Here is a 20,012-nt window from a genome sequence, read left to right on the forward strand (position 1 = left end):
ATCATTTTCATTCCATTCTCCAAGCTGATCAAACCCGACTCGATCGGACGGTCCAATGTGATCTCGATCGAATCAACATTCCATTATTTATGACGTATTATGTTCACTTAAATAATAAAAATAATAGGACTTAATGCGAAAACGCAAAACGTTGAGGGACTAATATGAAAAAAAGTACTTCGATTTATTTCTCCGAAGCACCCCAACCGAGGACACAAAAGCGCTTCGTCTCCGCCCTCGCCCTATTCCAGACTCTACTGTTGCGCTTCAGATCGAGGCCTTCGATTAAGCTGCTGAATCGCCTTCCATGGTAACGAACGACATCCTTCTCCTCTTTTCGTGTTCAAATTTGTTTGATTTGGGAGTTCTTGAGGGGATTTTTGATGCCGATGTTGTGCCTAACGTCTCCCGCAGTCGGCGCTGTTCAATTTCCACTCGTTCTTGACGGTGGTGCTTTTGGTTATCTGCACCTGCACCTACATCAAGATGCAGTTCCCTGCCATCCTCCAGAAGAGGACCGGGTATGATTCTTGGCCTATTTCCCCTTCTTGGTTATTACTTTTTCTTCATCGTCGATCCTAGGGTTGCATTTTTGAGATCCTGTTTGCTTTGCTGATACTAGGAGGTAGGGCGTAGAGTTTATATTTTAATGATTTGTGGGTTAAGAGAGGTTGAAAGCATGATAATAGATTTCTTTAACATCATTCGATGGAATTTAGCATATTTACCGAGCAATCAAGTTGAATGGTAAAGACGTGATGGAATTTGAAGGATTTAAGCATATGGAGAGAAGCAGATAAAATCCTCGAATTTGAAGAGCAGTCTTTAACTGCCGAATAATATTATTGTTATAGATTGGAAATTTCCATTGTTGAAAAAAGGTGTTGAAAAGGATTAATGGTTAAAACAAATATAGAGGATTGACAATCGACTATCTTTTTTTATTTTGTGGAATATTGTCAAAATAAACACTGCGAATGCCGGTCCCAAGCCCAAATGAAAAATATGGAGTGTTGCGTTAGGTCACTGACAACCAGCGTAAAACAATGTCAAATCGCATGGGCATGGGTCTTAACCGATTTTAGAATCAAATTAGGTCGCGCGAGGCACCTTCACTACCACCTTGGTATCCCGAATTGCAAATGGTGGGCTAGGAGGTCATCCAAAAGTGGCTTATCACATCAGCTTATGGCTTTGTTGTTGTTGTTATTGTTGGAATATTGTCAAAATACAAGGTAGTTTAGTCTAAAAAATGATAGAAGGTTCAAGCGAATTGATAAAAGTCAAGTAGGAAACATTTAGCAGGTTGCTTTACTGATATTTTTGCAAAGATTGTCAACAAGGATTTGAATACCAGTCCAGTACTGGTTTTGAGATACTATTGGCCCAATATACTGATTTTTTGGGCAGTGTATATAATTGTATTTCAGTATCATTAAAAAAATTATCAGGCATATCATTATCAGTTCCTGATCGGACTCGCAAATTCTGGATTTTACATACCAGTTCAACTGGTATTCTAACCCTTGATTGTTAGAATACCAGGTAATTCTTGGTTGCTTGAAAAAGCATCTTTGAACTTCTCAAACAGCAATGCTTGGTGTGTCACAGGATTACAGATCACTTATCAGTTTATGCAATGTTTAGACACATTTTTTCTTGAAATATGCTACAAAACATCTTCAAACTATGCAGCAGAATCTATTACATTCATTTCAGTAGTTATTGTCTTCCAAGTTTACTCATGTATGATTTTAATTGAAGGGTTTAAAATTTGCACAATTAAATGTTCACGATATCAATTTCTAACTCCTAAGTTATTACACTGTAGCAAGGAAAATATCTATCTTGCAGTCAAGTGTTTGATAAATTTATTTTTTGGCAGGTTTCGTGGCTTCTTTTGGAAGGCAGCCAGAATAGGTATGTTGTTCAATGTTCAACCTTATGATGTATTGCAAACAGAAACCTGCATGTGTTCTATTTTATAAGAAGGTTTTAGAGCACAAACTTTTGCAGCAATAATGTAGAAAGCACTTTATATTTGAAGGCCTGAATATTTTTTGGCTCAGTTTGATTAGGAAACAGAGTGTTCTGGATGCAAACTGTAAATTTTGATGTTGAACATGATTGTTTCTTACAGCATGTTTGATTATCATAATGCTGCATATGTTATATGTATATTCCACATGATGGTTACCAATTATGAATCTTGAATTCTTTGGTTTCTTGATTTGGAAAGAGCCTTTAGAGGAGGTTAAACTAATTCATAATGCCTCACAAGAGTATTTATTCCAAGCAGAAATTTTAGATCTAAGCATCCAGCATCTTGACTGGTATGACAGTACTACTACTATATGTTCTGACAACTTAGTCGTGGAGCATAAACAAGGTCAAAAGTTGATGCAGCCTTAGATCATGACTACAAGGTGTCGACCAAGAACTGACAAATAGGTGATAGAAGTGAAAATGATGAAACTTAACAATGTTCTGAAAGCAGCCATAGCTTGCAGGCGTTCAAGTTTTCGCATAGTGCATATGCAGTCCAGATTATATCCAAAATAATATATAGTTGAGCACAAACAAAGAAATGTACAGTAAAGGTTTAATAATAAGGACATATATGACAAATAATTTGGAATGCTGAAAAGTATTGCTAAGTTTTATCACCACAGTGGCAATCATGCCTGGTACTAGCAAGCCTGAAGCTTGTCGATAGAGTTACACCACTTGAAAGAGATAAAATTGGAGGTTTTCAGTCAGTAATTGATCCTTAAATTTACATTCTTCTTGATTTTATGGTCACTCCAAGATACATATTGAAATGGAATAAAAATAAAAGAAATTAAATCAGCAAATACATGAGGAATGTAGAATCTCAAGTCACCCTTTTTCTATTAAATGCTTGAACAACATTAGTCACATCTTTCTTTTAACTTTAGTAAAACTTCTTTCATTCTGGTCAGCCGTTTGGTTAGAAGATAAATCTCCTATATTCTTTAAGGTCCATGCTTGCAAATTGATTATTGCACTTGCAATTGTCTTCATGCAAATGCATTGATTTTGGCGAGAGTTTTTTTTTTTAAACAAACTTTTCCTTCTCTTTGTGACTGTAAACATCAATAGAGATAATGATATGACTAATAGTTTTTTCTTTTGCAAAGTCTGTTCTCTAGAACTAACTTGTTTATGTAGTTTTAAATGATGAAATACTATATGCTGATACTGAAAGGATACTTATTATATAACTTTAGGATATAAATATGTTACTTTACGTAAAATTAATATACGTAATTAGCCACATCACATTATAGAGAGAATAGCCAAATTTCTTTGATGTACACAACACTTTTTGTAACTTTGATGAGAACACAGTTGACAGTACCAAAATTACACACAGCTCTTGAAAGAGGGTGAAGGTTAACAAACTGAATCGTGGATGACTTAGACTCAAGAATCAGTTTTTGTTGTGTTTGTGACTGTATAAATATACTCTCTCAAATTTTGGCTTAGTGTTACGCTGATGAAAATTTAGTCAAATTGGCTTCCCATCAGTGGTACAAATTTCCATCTCCATTTCATCACTTTTTCTATGATCTATCGATCAATAACAATCTCTGTTGATATTTTGCTATTTCATGGTAAGAAAATTTTGATACTTATTGAAGCCTAGGGCATATTTTTTGGTGACTCACCACTTCCTGCGTTTTGTAGTCTTGTCTTCATGCTCTCCCCCACTTGACCCCACATGGCGTTCAACAAACGCATTGCTCTTATCCGGGGTCCTTGCGAGTCCTCGTCGTCGCTGGTGGATTCAGAACTGCTCGAACTAAGAGCGACAATCTTACCCTTGTCCGATTTGGGGGGGTGAATGAAAGCTGTTAAAGCATTTAGTGCCTGTTTTTGTGGGCACTCCCTCACCATGTGCGGCCCTCCGCACAAGAAATATCCGTCAGGTTTTGGGGCCTTGCCTTTCGGGCTTGGCCCTTTGTGGGAACTTTTCTTCTTTTGTTCGCCCCCGAGGTCCTTCCCTCGAGAATATTTTGGAGGGCGATTGCTTGAAGATTGTTTCCTTCTTCCCGGGTCTTCAGAGGAAACAAAGTTGGTGAGCCTTTCTGTAGAAGCAATTGCCCTGACCACATCGGTGACATTCCTTCGATTTAGTTCTTGTTGAGCCCATGGCTTCAAACCATCGAGGATGCTGAACAGCTTGTCCTTCTCGGACATGTCCTGTATGTCCAGCATTAGCGCAGAAAATTGTTTCACGTAGTCTCGGATGGAAGTACTCCGGCGGAGTTGTCTCAAGTTCCTTCTTGCGACGAACTCTGTGTTCTCTGGTAGGAACTGAGTTCTCAACTCCCGCTTCAAGTCCTCCCAAGTGTCAACCCGACACCGACCTTGTTGGATCTCCTCCCAACGGGTTCGCCACCAAAGTTTCGCATCTCTGTTCAGATACATTGTTGCTATAGAAACTTTGGTATCTTCAGAATCGGGCCTCGTAGCTCGAAAGTATTGTTCCATGTCGAACAGAAAATTCTCGAGCTCTTTGGCATCTCTGGCCCCTCCATAACCATGAGGCTCGGGTGCCCTCAAGCTTTGTGGTGGTGCAACACGGGTGTTGCTTCCTCTCGCATTTAGTGCTCTTGTGAGCATGGCCACCTTTGAAGTGAGTTCCGCCACAACATCCTACAGGTGTTGCACGGAGTCTTTGGTGTCATCTGACAGTCGGTCGACTAGGGCCTCGACCTTATCGATCCTGATCTTCGCTTCCTCTTGCGAGCTCTCTACCCCAACAAGCCTTTGTTGGCCATGGTAGAGTTCCTCCACGCTCGCTTCAAGAACATCCAAGCGATTTCCGCCGTTGTGAGTCTCTCCTTGTCACTCTTCTTCCCAGTTGGCGCTCCAGATTGTGCCTCCTCCGCTCGCGAAGAGTAGCCAACTTCTCGCTCATCATGTTCGCTGCCGCGCTCCTCTTGAGCGGCTCCAACAGCATGAGAGCGAGTGTGCACATGCAACCCACCTGCGGCTGCTTGGGGCAAGGGTCCGGCTTGCCCCGTCTTGCTTGATTCGCCACGATGCTTTGCCATGGCAAAGTTGCGAAGTTCCTTCGCTGCTCGCTCAAAGTGCTTGCCCGCTCTGATACCACAATGTCACGACCTTAGTTGAAATTGCCTAAGGCGTGAAGCACCCTTGCTGCCAAGACGCGAACTTAGCTTGCGTTGCCTAAGTCGCGATGCACCCTTGCGACAAAGATGCGGACTTAGCTTGTGTTGCTTAAGTCGCGCTTCGCCCTTGCGATATTGCTCCGCAAAGATCAGCCCACTTCCAACCTCTCGTAGGTCCCGAAGGACCTGTAAAAGAGAAAGTTGATTAGTTCGAAAGAACGAGCGACGGACAAGTCCCGACATCTCGCGAAAGGAGGGGAAGTTTTACAAGCAATTCAGCGAGCACCTTGCGTGCACAAGAGAAAAGAGGGAGAGGGGGAAAACAAGGACTTTAGAGGGTTGAACGAACAGCTGCAAGTCCACAAACAGCTGCTCACCGGGTGCCGGGCGCGACAACAAGTTCCCGTCAAGGTAACGTGCGAACTTGCGAAAGGTTGCTCAACTTCCGACACTATACCGAAGCCCCATCCAGTCTTGTGCCACCCGAGGGGTTCAAAGGGGTTGAGATAGCTGACGTTTTGGTGAGCGGAAGCGGACTGCAGAAAACAGCCCGTGGCACATGAAAACGGAGCTGTTTTGGGGATGTTTTGCTCGGTTCGGTGAGCGGTCGCTTTGTAGCGCTGTAATTTGTTCGAACTTATATTTTTACAAACAAAATAACTCAAAACCAAGACAAAACATGCTGCCAAGCAACTGTACATGTAGATGAGCGCTACGAACGGTTCGTTGAACGGAGTTGTTGCGGGTGCGCGACGATCGTTCATGACAGTTTGGTTAAAAGATAAATCTCCTATATTCTTTAAGGTCCATGCTTGCAAATTGATTATTGCACTTGCAATTGTCTTCATGCAAATGCATTGATTTTGGCGAGAGTTTTTTTTTTTAACAAACTTTTCCTTCTCTTTGTGACTGTAAACATCAATAGAGATAATGATACGACTAATAGTTTTTTCTTTTGCAAAGTCTGTTCTCTAGAACTAATTTGTTTATGTAGTTTTAAATGATGAAATACTATATGCTGATACTGAAAGGATACTTATTATATAACTTTAGGATATAAATATGTTACTTAACGTAAAATTAATATACGTAAATTGCCACATCACATTATAGAGAGAATAGCCAAATTTCTTTAATGTACACGACACATTTTTTGTAACTTTGATGAGAACACAGTTGACAGTACCAAAATTACACAGCTCTTGAAAGAGGGTGAAGGTTAACAAACTGAATCGTGGATGACTTAGACTCAAGAATCAGTTTTTGTTGTGTTTGTGACTGTATAAATATACTCTCTCAAATTTTGGCTTATTGTTAAGCTGATGAAAATTTAGTCAAACTGGCTTCCCATCAATGGTACAAATTTCCATCTCCGTTTCACCACTTTTTCTATGATCTATCGATCAATAACAATCTCTGTTGATATTTTGCTATTTCATGGTAAGAAAAATTTGATACTCATTGAAGCCTAGGGCATATTTTTTGGTGACTCAATCTTAGTGAACACATTGATTATAACCATTGGCACTTGAATAATTTTAAGTTGCTTTGGAGTCTAAATCTATTGAATAATTGCAGAAAATAGTGCCGTAGTGCACCTACACTTGGTCACCCAGACATGCTATGATTAAGTCATTAAGGTGCTAGATTTTCCTTTTATTTCTTTTCTGATACAGTTTGAAGCATTGGAGAGCATGAAATTAGTGGATCCTAGCCTAAGTCTCCTGAGAATCGGAAATTGACTAGAACTAGTTGATTCCTGTGGCATCATGATTAATTTGTTTCAGTGAATTATTTCCATCTAAACTGACCCAATCCCAACCCAGATTCTAGCGTCTACCTGCTATCCTTGTCCTGAAATATCTTTGAACCTTCACAAAATTATCTTAACAAACTTTCTCCTGCTTCAACCCAATGATCCACCCGCATTACTTTTTCATAGTGCGTTTTATATAATTCTACTCTTTCACCAACCAGAATCAGTGTGTTGCTTTTCAGTTGGTTCACCTAATGTAGCTAAAGTTTGACCAACTTTATATCCATATTAACCTGTTTAAGAACTTCATACACTCCAACCAAAGAACTGACATTTCTTTGGTAACAACACCTTTCATTTCAGAAGAATTTTGATTCAACATGCGTCGCTACCTTACAAATGTCATTGCTTAGGAACCTGAAAAGCATGTGTGTTGGCCTTGGCATGCTCTTGTGGCTTCTGAATCCAAAAGAAAAAGGAAATTGGAGGGTAGTGGTAGCTTGTGATTCATCATTGATCCAAAACTGTGCACTCCTGCCGTATGTGTTATAGACACAATTCAATTGGCAATTCCTTGTCTAACTCATCTTGGATACAGCGGACCGGGAATCTTAGACTGACTTGACATTTTGTTGTGATGTATGACTTGGTGATTCAAAGATTTGGTGGATAGACCAACCGACATATTGGTGCAGGATAGCACCAAAATGAACCCATACCGAATGAAATCCATAAGATCAACCGTGTGCCTGTTAACCGTAACTGATCATGTTATGGTATATCTCAAGTATAATAGGGTTGGTAACTTAATTTTAAGCTTCCTAACTTAGCTGCCAATCATGCATCTTAATCAAGGCATTAATCGAAATTAGCTAATAACCAATCCTGATTTATGAACATCACTAGTTTGTTTGGTAAATTAACTCATGTGAAAAAAAAGCAAAGAACATTCTAGTTTCTTTTTCATTCATTTGAGTTGTTGCATTATATGCCATGCTCCATAAACCCATACGGATATTTTACGTGATAGATAATATTACTTTCTTTCGTGACTTCTTGCTTATAGTTTACATACATGCATGTTATCTAATGACCACCTCAATTTTGCTTCAGGTGAACGCCTAAGCCCTTGGGTAGCCGTGGGTTGCTTCGCCATGGGCATTTCCATTATTATCTTCTGAGCAACGGAGGTGGGTTTGGTAATTTACATTGTTTTTTTTAATATATCCTGGAGTGCATCTTCTTCGTTGACACATGTAGAATGTAAATTTGTTGCGAGGTTGAAGAAAGATGTATGTGCTAACAGTTAGAAACCTTGTACGACATTCTTCGTCCATGGAATTGCAATGACATTTTTTTTTTCCTAATGCTCTGATGTTAAATTATATGTGCTTAGTCGCATTTTTTTGCTCCTTTTGTTGACGTTCACATTAATATTTAACTCCCTGTCGAATTCCATTGGCTTGCTCGGTGAACCGTGCTTTATCACCGGAAATCATATATGAACACCACGGAAGCAACATATATTTCGGAGTGGAGCTTCAACGTCGAACAAGAAGAAGAAGAAGAAGAAGAAGAACACGCATCCCCCCTTCGGGTACTAATATGAGAAACAGTCGTCAAGCCTTGGATCGATCATCACATGTCGCGATTCTCCGCGTTGCTGCCGCCATTGATAGGGACGCTCACAATCTTGTTGGCGTCTCCCTTCACCACCACCACCTCCGTCAGCCCCAGCTCCGCCTTCCTCTTCTTCGCCTCCACCTGCCTCTGCGTCGACTTGTAATACATGGCGTACAGTACCAGCTGCGCCACTGCAAACATCACCCCCAGACCATTGGGAATCTGTGCAAATGGGAAACAGATCAGTGCCCGGGCCACCAGATCAGATGCAGTAAATTTTTTTTTTTTGTTTCTTCTCAAGCCATCAATAACCAAGCCATTGATCGTACTGCAACTGCTGTGCAGTTCACATGGCATGTCTGTACCACACGGCCGGTGTGGGCCATTAAACTGGTTTCACTGCATGGGGTTGTGGAGTCGCTATCAAAGCAATGACAGTATTCCTATTTCAACTCACTGTGATGTACGGGTCGAAACGGATGAGTGCGTAAGCGGTCCAGCAAACGCCGTTGAAGAAGGAAGCAAGCGAGAGGGAGAGCGGCATGTACTCCACGCTCTTGCTCCGGATCACCATTTTCTGCAACACAAAATAATGCCCATCATCACTTTTGTCTCGAGCCCTAATTGTTGCCATCCGAAAAGGTTCACGGGATGAAAGGTCAGCATGCGTGGCGACACGTATACCGACGCATGAAGACGACGACGAGCGTCTTGTTCCGCTGTGCACCGATGCCGCAATAATTGCCACGGAAACAGTCCAGTTTTTGGCTCCGATCTCCTCCCAGGCCAGTCGTGCCGTGTTAGTTCACCATCACAGTCACATTTAGACCAAGCATCGATGATGGAGCCGACTTACCATGACGGATAAAGGAGCGGCGTACATCATGGTGCCGAAGAAGACGCAGAGGACGCCGACGATCATGGAGCGTCGCTCGTGTGTGTGCGCGAGCGTGAGCACCAGCAGCGCGACGACGCCGACGAAGGCGGTCTCGGCCAGCAGCATCACCAGCACCTTCAACCGTTTGCTGCCGGAGGAGTACACGATGAAGAGGAGGACGTAGGAGAGCTCGATGGCCAAGCCTGACCCGTTGATGGTGATCACCAGCATGCTGTGGGGGTGCACCATGGGCAGGCCGTACACCACCCACATCATGCAGTTGAGCAAGGTGGCGACGTAGGGGATCGGCGAGAACTCCTGCACCGATCCCTTCTTCCATATCTTGACGAAGGTCGGGCTGTCGAAACATGACAAACACAAGATATTAATTTGCTCCCACATGAAGGTGAATTCTTAGTACATCAAATCCACGCTTACACTGGTGACAAAAACAGGCCCAGTGCAATTGCATTCCCTGCCAAAGTAGAGCGAACACATCACTTGCAAAGTGTATACTCACCAATCAACAGACCAAAGAACTAAATACCAAGGATCAACTCGGCATACCTAAGATTCCAACTGCTGTTCGAATGGCATCAGCAGAAACCATGATCACAGAACAAGCAGAACACCAGGACTATGAAACCTACTGAGGAGAAGATATCTCCAGGGAGAGGAGAAGGGGTGCTTAAATAGAGGAGGGAGGGAGGGAGGGAGGGAGGCGGTGAAGGATAATGGCTGCAACAGATGGAATGTAACACATGGAACGGAAGAGCGGAGTTAAGGTGTGGATATGGATACAATGGCACTGTCTTCAAGATGTGGAAAACCCTAGCTAGTGCCAACCGACCCTCCCCCTGTTTCAAACTAGGGTTGCCTGCCCGTATTTGCTGCAAACTATATATTTACCTCATGCGGTTTCCACATCGTCGAGGCCAATGGGTAAGAAGCAAGCATTAATGGCGGTGGCGGATACGGCCAAGGCGAATGGGTAAGAAGCAAGCATTAATGGTGGAGGAGGATAAAAGCCTGCAACCCACCAACTCTTTCTCTGTGTGCGTTACTAGACTTGTCCATTTGTCACGTCTATCACCGGTGCTAACATAACATGGCCGGAATCATGATGTTTTGGCCATCCAACGCATTGCCATCTGTGGCTCCTCGGAGGTCAAATTTCTTCGATAAGTTCGCATGAGTTATGGAAGTGCATACCGTCGTAGAATGATGAGGAAAAGAAGCTGCTGATGTCAACAGCTTGACGCTTGTTTTTGATACGAATGCATCGTTCCTCTGTAGCTGTCACCAATATGATCTTCTCATAAATATATATTTGATTATTATGATAAGAGGTTGATACGAGACCACGTGGACCACAGTCGACACATTACATCAGTGATGTGGCACTGATATGGACGTCAATTCGGAAAAGTTGACCGGACAAAATCGTTACTTTGTAATTGAAGAAGTCTCGACAGTTTCGATCTCCTTACACTGGAAAATGAATCTTTTTTCCACGTCACAATATCTTCGGTTCGGATGCATTTTGACTTGAGCTTCTAGAAAGAGTCTTTTACACTATAAATCGAGTTGACTGGGGTCATTCACGTCAAACGAATGACTTAAATATTCTCTCGTTAGAAACAAATAGCAATTCACCAGTAATATTAAATTCTACGATGAAGGCAGATTATAATTAAAGGCATATATAATATTGATTTGTCTTGAGATTTTGGCCAATATAAGATATCTAATAGTTCTGTGCATGCAAGGAGTTTATATGAATAAACTCATATTACGAGGGGTATCTTTGGAAAAAGACTCCGACGCAGTCTAAGATTAGAAGAGCCTGCGGATAAACGTAACGCCAATCCAAAGACGGTTGTTTTACAGCCGGTTAGGGTTCAGCCGAACCAAATCCGGCAGTGCTGACTGCAATGTTGAGGTCCTTCGCCACCCTCCTCCTCTCCGCCCTCCGCCGCTCGGAGAGTAACAAGTTCCGTCCGCTCGCCATCCTCGTCCTCGGCGGCCGAACGAGCCACGGACGACAGGGAGCCATGGCGGAAGGAGGCGATGTTAGGATGCGGAACATTGGGATCTCCGCCCACAGATCATCCTCACCGAGCGGGTCCTCTTCTGCACGGGGAGGATCGACGAGATCCATGAGGTCCGAGGGAAGGACGGGGTTGGCGCGAAGATGGACTCGATAGACCTAGAGAGGGGGAAGAGCATCACGATCCAGTCCGCAGCTACCTACTGCACCTGGAACGGATATCAGGTGGTTTTTCTCTGACTAAAGTTTGGAGTATTTATTTTAATCTTTTGGATGGTATAGGATGCTCTTCGACCGCTGACATAAAGTGGGTGTTACATGAGAGTGAATTGCTGCTCAAGATTGTATAAGCAATTTCGGGTTTTGAAATGGTTCATGAACTGGTAACGGAACTAAGCGTACTGGACACTGACAACGGGACTAGAAGTCCTGACCTATTAATTGTGCACACAACAACTCAATCTCCGCAGAGACTATATCTTCTTAAAGTTCAATTTTTTTGGTTGCTTATATTAGATTGCATGGAACTTTTGCTATGTTTAAAAGTTACTGTGTCTGGTGCTTTGCCAAGCATGTGTTAGCCCCTGGATGACACTGTTCATGAACTGCCTTTTATATATCAGTCAAATGAGCATGATGTGGTGAACGGATGACATAAAATGTAGATTTACATGTAAGTTAAAGCTTATTAGAGATTCACAGTGATACAAAACAAAAATTCAAAAATAGAAATTCTCATCTGGCATTTTGAATTGCAATGCAGATTAATATCATTAATACTCCTGCCACATGGATTTCACCATTGACCGAGTCAATACAACCTAGGAATCAAGGCACAAGTACCGGAGGAGCAACAAGGCAAGCTAAGCTACGACATCATAGTGCGGTGATGCAAAAAAAATGTTATATCAGAATCTTATCTTCTTACCTTCTTGCAACAAAAAAAACTGATATGGAAGTCTCTTTAGGCAAAATCTAAGCTATGACATCATAGTGCGGTGATGCAAGTTCCAATTGGATTAGAAGAGGAATTTGAGGAGCTTGTAGATCTTGTAGATTTGAAAGCATATAACTTCCATGGAGCCATCGGGTGCACTGATATCTCCATTTTTCTCAATTACAAATATCTTAGAAAAATTCATGTTGATTGTTGCCATGTCTTCTTGACAATCACAGTGAGAGAATTGTAACAGCTGATATTCCACAACTTGGAGGCACCGGTTACAGAAAAGCGGTGTGAGCTTATTGAGGTTGTCTCTGAATTAGATGATAAACTCGCTGAAGCTTTGCTTAATGATGAACCGATATCTCCCGATGACCTCAAGGTACACTATGAAGATATGCTCGTGACATTGTTATATTCTTCACATTTTGCTCCATTTATATTTGGCTGAGGCATAAGGCATTTGTGATTTTAGAAATGTCCTAACGGTTTATGGTGAAAAGCATGGATTTAGTTTCAGCTCAATATCCCTCTCATTTGGATTATGAGGATCTAGAAGTCCTTAGACTTCTTGATAATGTTATCCTGTTCACCTTTATTCAACATATAGAGTTGACATGAAGTCAATTTAGTGTCTGAGAAGGTTGTTCTATGGTCCATGCGTTCTAGAGGTCGAATATTGGTTACGGTTCATGTCTTGTGCTAGAAAGCCATGCTAGCCTACTCTGTAGAGTATATATGCTTTTTGTTTTATGGTACAAGAATTTGTTTTAGAACATGATCAGGTTCTTATCAATAATATTGTTACTGAATCTATGCTTGGTACTTGATTGCTATTATGTATTAGTCACACTGATGCTTATTATGTTATGTTGCTTTCGTCAGATGGCAATTCTTAGGGCAACTGTAGCATGCAAATTCTTTCCAGTCTACATGGGAAGTGCTTTCAAGAACAAGGTTAATGAAGACTTTGTTTCTTATGTACATTATTCTTTTGTTTCGTTTTCTTTTTGGTGTATGTGAAGCTTTTGCTAGGATTATCTTGCTTCCTCCTAGTTGGTCAATCTATATATTTCTCACTGAGTTATCTTGGTCTTAACTTATAATTTTAATACGATATGCTCAATTACTGTTATTTTAATTTAAAAGTATGGGCCTACTCGTATTGTACTGACAGCTGGTCGGTATACATGTATAGACTGATAAGATGAACCATGCTCAAAACCTTAATATCTATGATTTGCAATGATGTTGAGGTCCGTAATCATCATTTGGGAACATTAGTAAGAAGAGAAGGAGGAGAAGATTTTGAAAAAGAAGAAAGACATTGTGTTTCATGTTTGGAGGTGGGAAAGTTGATTAGTATTGAATGGGTAGAACTCTTGCACAAAAGATTTCTTAAGTAACATCCTTGGATTTCTTCGGTTTCACATGTCGGTGTATATGATGAGCCACGTGATATTATCATGTTGGGCATTGTAATTGAGATCAGTGGGTTGCCTATGCATGGGGCTTGAGGACTGCAGGTGTATATGATGGGCCTATGCATGGGCATTGTAATTGTAATGGTAACCATTTATTTTAATAGATCCAATGGTAGAGAACCATACTACTTAACCTATTCATTTTGGTTTGAATTACTAAACCAGGATTGAGCTAAATCGTTCTAATTTTCTGTAACATTAATGGTCCCAGAAAAAACTGGGGAATACTTCAAACCAGTTCAGTTGTTCAGTTGCTTAGGTTAATTGCTCACACCTACTAGATAAGCTGGTCCTTATGTTATTTATATTATTTGAAAATTAAAATTCTCTCTGCCAAAGCTTTTATCTTGATCAATCATCTTATACGATACTGTAATTCCTGTTTATGTATATCAGTTGAGGAGTATGTTAAAAATATGTTGACGACCGTTCATCTTATCAGCATCATCACTTGCTTTCTTAATTTCACTTTCTTTGTTTTTTTTTTTTTTTTTCACTTTGAGCAGATATATTGAACCTCTACCATTGGGTTCTCTTACGAAGTTTGAAGTTGAGAATCTTATCATTGGGCAAGCAATACCTTCAAACTTCATTCCAGCAATTGAGAAAGGGTTCAGAGAAGCTAGCAACTCGTGGGTAATACACACGTTTTCTGCTTAGTTCTTTTGAACATTAGGTTTAGTATGAATATTGCCTTGAACATGGGTTCACTAATTGGCAATCCTGTTGAAAATGTTCTGAGTAGTATTGACAGATGGGGCATCACAAGCTGTTGATTCCAGTGAGCTGGCATTTAAGCTAGCAGCTATATATGCATTTAGACAGGTCAACAACTACTAGTGCTATTGTGCCTATTCTCTCTATTCTTTAAATTTTGCAAAATCTTTAAACTTGTGGTTTGCCATAATTGAAATTTTTTTATAGTTACATTTCTATGTTTATGGAAAAGTTATACTAGACAGTGCATTTCTTGAATAGTGTTATTCTGCAGCCGAGCCTGTCATATTGGAACCCTTGATGAAAGTGGCATTGAAAGTGCCATCAGAATTCCAGGGCACTATTACTGGTGATATTAACAAGTGAGTGTTGTGCATTATGATTAAACTGTTACTATTTTATCTCATCTCTCCATATTGTGTATGAATAACAGGAGGAAAGGTATGATTGTTGGAAATGACCAGGATGGTGATGGTACTGTGGTTGTTGCTCATGTATGTAGATTCCAATCTTCTCCTTTGAACGATCTGCTGACGTGTGGAAATTGCATATTGATGCGACCTGGTCAGTAACTGTGGTTGTCGCTCATGTATTTACATTCCAATCTTCTCCTCTGAATGATCTGCCAACATGTAGAAATTGCATATTGATGCGACCTGGTCAGTAACTGTGGTTGTCGCTCATGTATGTACATTCCAATCTTCTCTGAATGATCTGCTAACATGTAGAAATTGCATATTGATGCGACCTGGTCAGTAACTGGGTCAAAATCAAGTCCTATTTTATATAGTTTCTGTTTATGCTTAGATTAAATTAAATCTACATGCTAGATTATTTGAGATCTGCAAATAGATTACTTGAGGCAATCATAATTTGAGTCATCACAAAATAAAAATATCTGCAATGATGTTCTTCGTACATTTATCGGAACAAATTAAACCTTCATTCTGACCTCAAAATTGCTGGCTGAAGAAAGAACTTTTCGACTTTCAGGTACCTCCAAGCGACATGTTTGGATGCTCTACAGCCCTACACTCCACGACACAGGTAAGTATCCAATTTCCTGGACTAGTTATGAAGAATGCTATCAGAAGTTTGTGTGCTTGTGATTGTCTTACACTACTGGTGGTTCAATAGGGCAAAGGTGAATTTCACCATGGAATATTTGGAGCACTCCTCTGTTTCTCAAGATGTACAGATGCAACTCATAAATGCACAAGGTGGCAACAAGGTTGCAGAGTAGAACTGTTCTTTTCACACGATATGAGATATCACCATATTTCCACCAATAACTCTTTAAATTCATTGAAGGAAAACTACACGCCATACGAATTTATGTATACATTCTTTTGCCAGGACCTAAGATGTAGATTTTGTTGGTGATTTTACTGAAACCAGATCATAGATGCCTGAGATCTACACTTGCAAATCTGTAACTTATTTGAGAATTAGGTGCAAAAATTAGCTTCTCTTGTTCATTTAGGTACCACAATGAGGAACTTGTTACTACCAGGAACACATGCACTCGGATTGAAGTGCATCTGGAAATTTTAATGGTGTTTCACCAGATGTAATGAATTCACTATAAAAGGTGCTTCTCAGGTATACTCATATCCAATTTTTCTCAATGATATTCAAAGTCATTGGTTGGATGATTATGGTGTCGATTGAGATCGATCTGCAATTGACATGGAATGAACATTGGATGACTCTAAATTTACATTCAGATAGGATGATCAAATTTTACATTAATATTATTTTTTCTATTGAAAGTGCCTTGAATACTGATTCTCTGGCAACCAACTACCCAGCCATATATGTCCTCCGGTATCAACGCCGTTGATGCCACAAAGTGCTGGTCCGACTTCAATATCATTGGCAGTGGCTTCAGCAAAACCTTACAGAGCTGTACGCCACCGAGGAACAATCAAGTAGGCCACATCTCTCTTGCTTCCTATCCACATCTCTATTGAAGGTTGCTCTTAGCCAGCAAACAGCCAAAAGTCTTTGGGCACTGTTCCCGTCATTCCCCCCTCAATCTCCGCATGAACATGCGGCAGGAGATAGACACCAGAAAGCCAGTGCCCGTCTGTCTCTTCCTATAAATTACACCCGAAGCTACGTCCCCAGTTCGCCATCTCTACCTCCTTCCTCCCATGGCTTCCGTCGTAGGGCACTCGTTGCTAACCTTCCTCCTCCTGTTCGCCGTCTTTTCCCCTCGTGTCCACGCGAGAGAGAGTCGGGCCTTCAGCAAGGTCACGCGGGAGGAGGTCCCCAACGAAACAGTCGTCGTCCCCGAGGAGACGCCGGCTGTTCAAGTCGAGAAGGCAGCGAGACTTGGCAAGGAGACGTATGGCTACGGTCACAACAGCAACGGGGACGCTCACTACTACGACGCTGATGGTTTCTCTACGAGCTTCCCCAACACCAAACCCAATGCGAAGTATGGAACCTATAAGAACAGGGAATCAATGTACCGCCCAAACTACGGTTACAGGAAGGATCAATATGGAATGAGCGACACCAGGTTTCTGGAGAACGGCAGGTACTTCTACGACGTTAATGCTGAGAGGGGATACGGAGCATATGCTGGTATTGGCGTAGGTGGTGGCGATCACCATGGTTATGGAGCATATAACAGCGAGGGAAACAGGTACGAGGGCAACCAAGAAGGCGAGGAGTACGTTCCATGAGCGACCCAACGGAGCAAATGGAGTGTTCGCTGCTGTTCTTTCTTTCACTCGCATGCATTTCCGTGTTTGGTGATGCCAACCAAAATATCTATCAATCGTATGGGTAATGCAAAAATTAATAATAAAAAGGAAATATATATATATTATTAATGCGTTTGCCGGGAGTCGAACCCGGGTCTATTGCTTGGAAGGCAATTATCCTAACCGTTGGACTACAAACGCGGCTGTGTTACTGTTATTTATAGTATATAAGTAACTAATAACTTAGCACGATGCCGCGATATCCTTTGGCTCATTTGCAGGTTGAGAATATTATCTCGGCGTCCAATTCAACACCAAAATACGTCTCCATTATTTATTAATACTTGAATTATATTCAATTATCAAGTGATATAATATATATATATATATATATATATATATATTTCACCTTAATATATTTTATAATTTATAGTCTTCAATGACTTGGACGAGGGTGTTAGAGATCTTCTATAGTAGCATGGAAGGTAAATCATTGGGAGAGGATGTCTTCGCTCTTTTCTCCAATTTCTTGTGTTAAATAATTTTTTTATTTTCGATTTAGATTTTCTTCGAATTCTTTGTTGTCTTCTTTCATGTTTAATCAAATTTATGATTTGTTTGAGGATTTCATGGAGTTTAATGCAAAGTCTTTTTGAGGACCTTTGTAAACATTAGTCTTTCAGCATTTTTAGTTATTGTTTTTATCCTTTTTTTTTCCGTTGGACTTTCTCAAATTGATTATTTCTAGCCTATAAAAATATTATCTTTCCCTTTTAATTTCTTATTTGGCTCGATGTTATTTTCTTTTTCATTTCTCATTAGAATCATACATTGTATGAATCCTCGTCGAGGGCCTTGAACCATTCGACGAGAAGTCCTCTAGCTATCTCTCCATAGTGACATAATGTTCAACTCCTTATTAAGATGATAAAAATTACTTTGATATGGGTATAAATGATTAGACTTCCCATTGAATATTGAGAATATTATTTTATTTTACGCATTGTAGGATGACCTTTTTTTAAGAGAGGTAAGTTTGTACACAGTATATTTGGCTTGGAAACCACTTTCAGGGTATCTTTTATGTTGTTGCTTATTTATTTTAAATATGATTTAATTAGTTATTATTCTTATTCTAATCCTTATGTCTTAATTATATAATCATCTATTTTTATTGATTCTACAATTTCATCGAGTTTGGAGCAATCTTGGTCAAGAGTGGAGCAACCCTCTTACCGGGTCCAGAGCTCTTTTCTTTACCAATTACTCCTACCATAGGGGATGGAGACATTTTTAGTCCTTAAATCCATATCTATTGAAGATAGGTTTTACAATAGTAGTTGGTGGTCGAGGATCATCATCCTAATCTTATCCACCTTAGACCAGAGGTAGAGTTACATGTCGTGCACATGCCTCCTATGACATCAATTGCTCTAGGATGTAAAGATGATGTTAAGCTATGTTATTATGATTTTAGTGTCAAGATTTTTCCTACGCGAGGTGGTGTTTCCCTTGGATAGTTGCTTATGGTGTCAAGGCATATCTTTGACATGATGACTTCTGCAAATCTCATTGAGATACCGAATAATCCTAAAGAGCTTATCATTCTTACTCATGTCCTTGTGTTGATGGCTACATTGTCTCCTCTTTTCTAGACCTGGGGAGTTGTGGGGTTTCATCTCAGCTATCCACATTTTCTCGGAAGACTATCGATCCATCTATTGCATTGAATCATCTTGAGAAAAGCTAAGTCCTAGCTACTATATGCATTAATATTACTATTAACCAACTTATAATACCTTACTCTTAGTTTCATATATACCATATATGTATTACTAAAGCAGGATGCACATTTTAATTTATTATTATGATCAACAAGAGTATAGTGAAAAATGATAATCCTAAAACATGCTAACTTGTTAAATAAAACGATAGGGTTTCTCTTATATTTACTAGTGTTTGAGACTTGTACATAATTATAATATTTAACCAAAAGAAAATACATACACATGTCTAAAATTTATAAACACAAAATTGTTTGTAAATCTCACGTACGTACTTATGTCCCTACCCATTACTTGGGTGGGGTCTTAATATCCTTAACTGATGAGTAATAACTCAGTAAGTATAAGTTATTATAATTTTATTTAGGTAAGTATATATTATATTATAATTATAATATATTAAATTTATAAAATATATAATATTTAATGATAAACACCTTATCTTATAACATAACATATGCAAATAAAAATATCAAATTCTATATCCAAGTATCTCATAATGCATATGTGCACAAGTAGGAATCATAGCACATCAATGAACTTCTATACTTCATATCATAAAATATATATGTACTTTCATATTGCATATCATAAAATATATATGTGCACTATCACGGTGTACGTTATAACATATATATGTATTATCACATCGTAGGTCATAATATATAATTGTATGTCACACATACAATTATACGTCATAGCAAGCACATATACTTCTATATCATATATCATAAAAAATACATGTACTTAGATACCCTACAAAAGGACAAGAATAAGAAGGATAAGATTCTTACGCTATAGAGAGAGTATAGGCTTACCAAATCAATATTAAACTATTATTTAATTAGTGTTATACATAAGAATGTGTTGAGTAGGTTACATGTGAACCCCTCTAACGAGGC

The 20,012-nt window shown here is 39.9% G+C and overlaps 4 protein-coding genes and 1 non-coding gene across 12 annotated transcripts; 3 read left to right on the forward strand and 2 right to left on the reverse strand.

Annotated features, from left to right (window-relative positions):
- Positions 1-190: 190 nt before the first annotated feature.
- LOC103991675 (uncharacterized) lies at positions 191-8,285 on the forward strand. Its single transcript, XM_009411200.3, has 4 exons — positions 191-310; positions 415-521; positions 1,886-1,920; positions 8,032-8,285. The coding sequence occupies exons 1-4, from the start codon at positions 308-310 to the stop codon at positions 8,097-8,099; spliced, it is 213 nt and encodes a 70-aa protein (XP_009409475.1). The 5' UTR covers positions 191-307; the 3' UTR covers positions 8,100-8,285.
- Positions 8,286-8,420: 135 nt separating this feature from the next.
- On the reverse strand, positions 8,421-10,281 carry LOC135643853 (bidirectional sugar transporter SWEET4-like). Its single transcript, XM_065161223.1, has 5 exons — positions 9,986-10,281; positions 9,857-9,893; positions 9,398-9,776; positions 8,999-9,118; positions 8,421-8,763 (listed from the first exon to the last, which is right to left on the reverse strand). The coding sequence occupies exons 1-5, from the start codon at positions 10,026-10,028 to the stop codon at positions 8,557-8,559; spliced, it is 786 nt and encodes a 261-aa protein (XP_065017295.1). The 5' UTR covers positions 10,029-10,281; the 3' UTR covers positions 8,421-8,556.
- A 995-nt stretch (positions 10,282-11,276) lies between these two features.
- On the forward strand, positions 11,277-16,264 carry LOC135642304 (elongation factor G, mitochondrial-like). 8 transcript variants are annotated; one of them, XR_010497928.1, is made up of 11 exons: positions 11,277-12,141; positions 12,232-12,349; positions 12,437-12,558; positions 12,645-12,793; positions 13,297-13,368; positions 14,402-14,531; positions 14,641-14,720; positions 14,887-14,974; positions 15,046-15,176; positions 15,606-15,659; positions 15,750-16,264. XR_010497928.1 is itself a non-coding variant. In XM_065158326.1 (11 exons), exons 8-11 carry the CDS (start codon positions 14,913-14,915, stop codon positions 15,758-15,760), a joined length of 258 nt encoding a protein of 85 aa, XP_065014398.1. In that variant the 5' UTR covers positions 11,281-11,693; positions 12,232-12,354; positions 12,437-12,558; positions 12,645-12,793; positions 13,297-13,368; positions 14,402-14,531; positions 14,641-14,720; positions 14,874-14,912; the 3' UTR covers positions 15,761-16,264. The 8 variants fall into 8 exon arrangements, 3 of the variants coding, with proteins under 3 accessions (XP_065014397.1, XP_065014398.1, XP_065014396.1); XR_010497929.1 differs by having other exon boundaries at positions 11,278-12,141; positions 12,232-12,326; XR_010497925.1 differs by having other exon boundaries at positions 11,279-12,141; positions 12,232-12,354.
- Positions 16,265-16,740: 476 nt separating this feature from the next.
- On the forward strand, positions 16,741-17,455 carry LOC103991678 (protein E6). Its single transcript, XM_009411204.3, has one exon. It carries the CDS (start codon positions 16,769-16,771, stop codon positions 17,303-17,305), a length of 537 nt encoding a protein of 178 aa, XP_009409479.2. The 5' UTR covers positions 16,741-16,768; the 3' UTR covers positions 17,306-17,455.
- TRNAG-UCC (transfer RNA glycine (anticodon UCC)) lies at positions 17,456-17,527 on the reverse strand. Its single transcript has one exon. It is a non-coding gene; the product is annotated as a tRNA-Gly (tRNA).
- Between the last annotated feature and the right edge of the window lie 2,485 nt (positions 17,528-20,012).

This window comes from Musa acuminata, chromosome BXJ3-7 (genome assembly GCF_036884655.1).
Source record: "Musa acuminata AAA Group cultivar baxijiao chromosome BXJ3-7, Cavendish_Baxijiao_AAA, whole genome shotgun sequence".
Taxonomy (NCBI): Eukaryota; Viridiplantae; Streptophyta; class Magnoliopsida; order Zingiberales; family Musaceae; genus Musa; species Musa acuminata.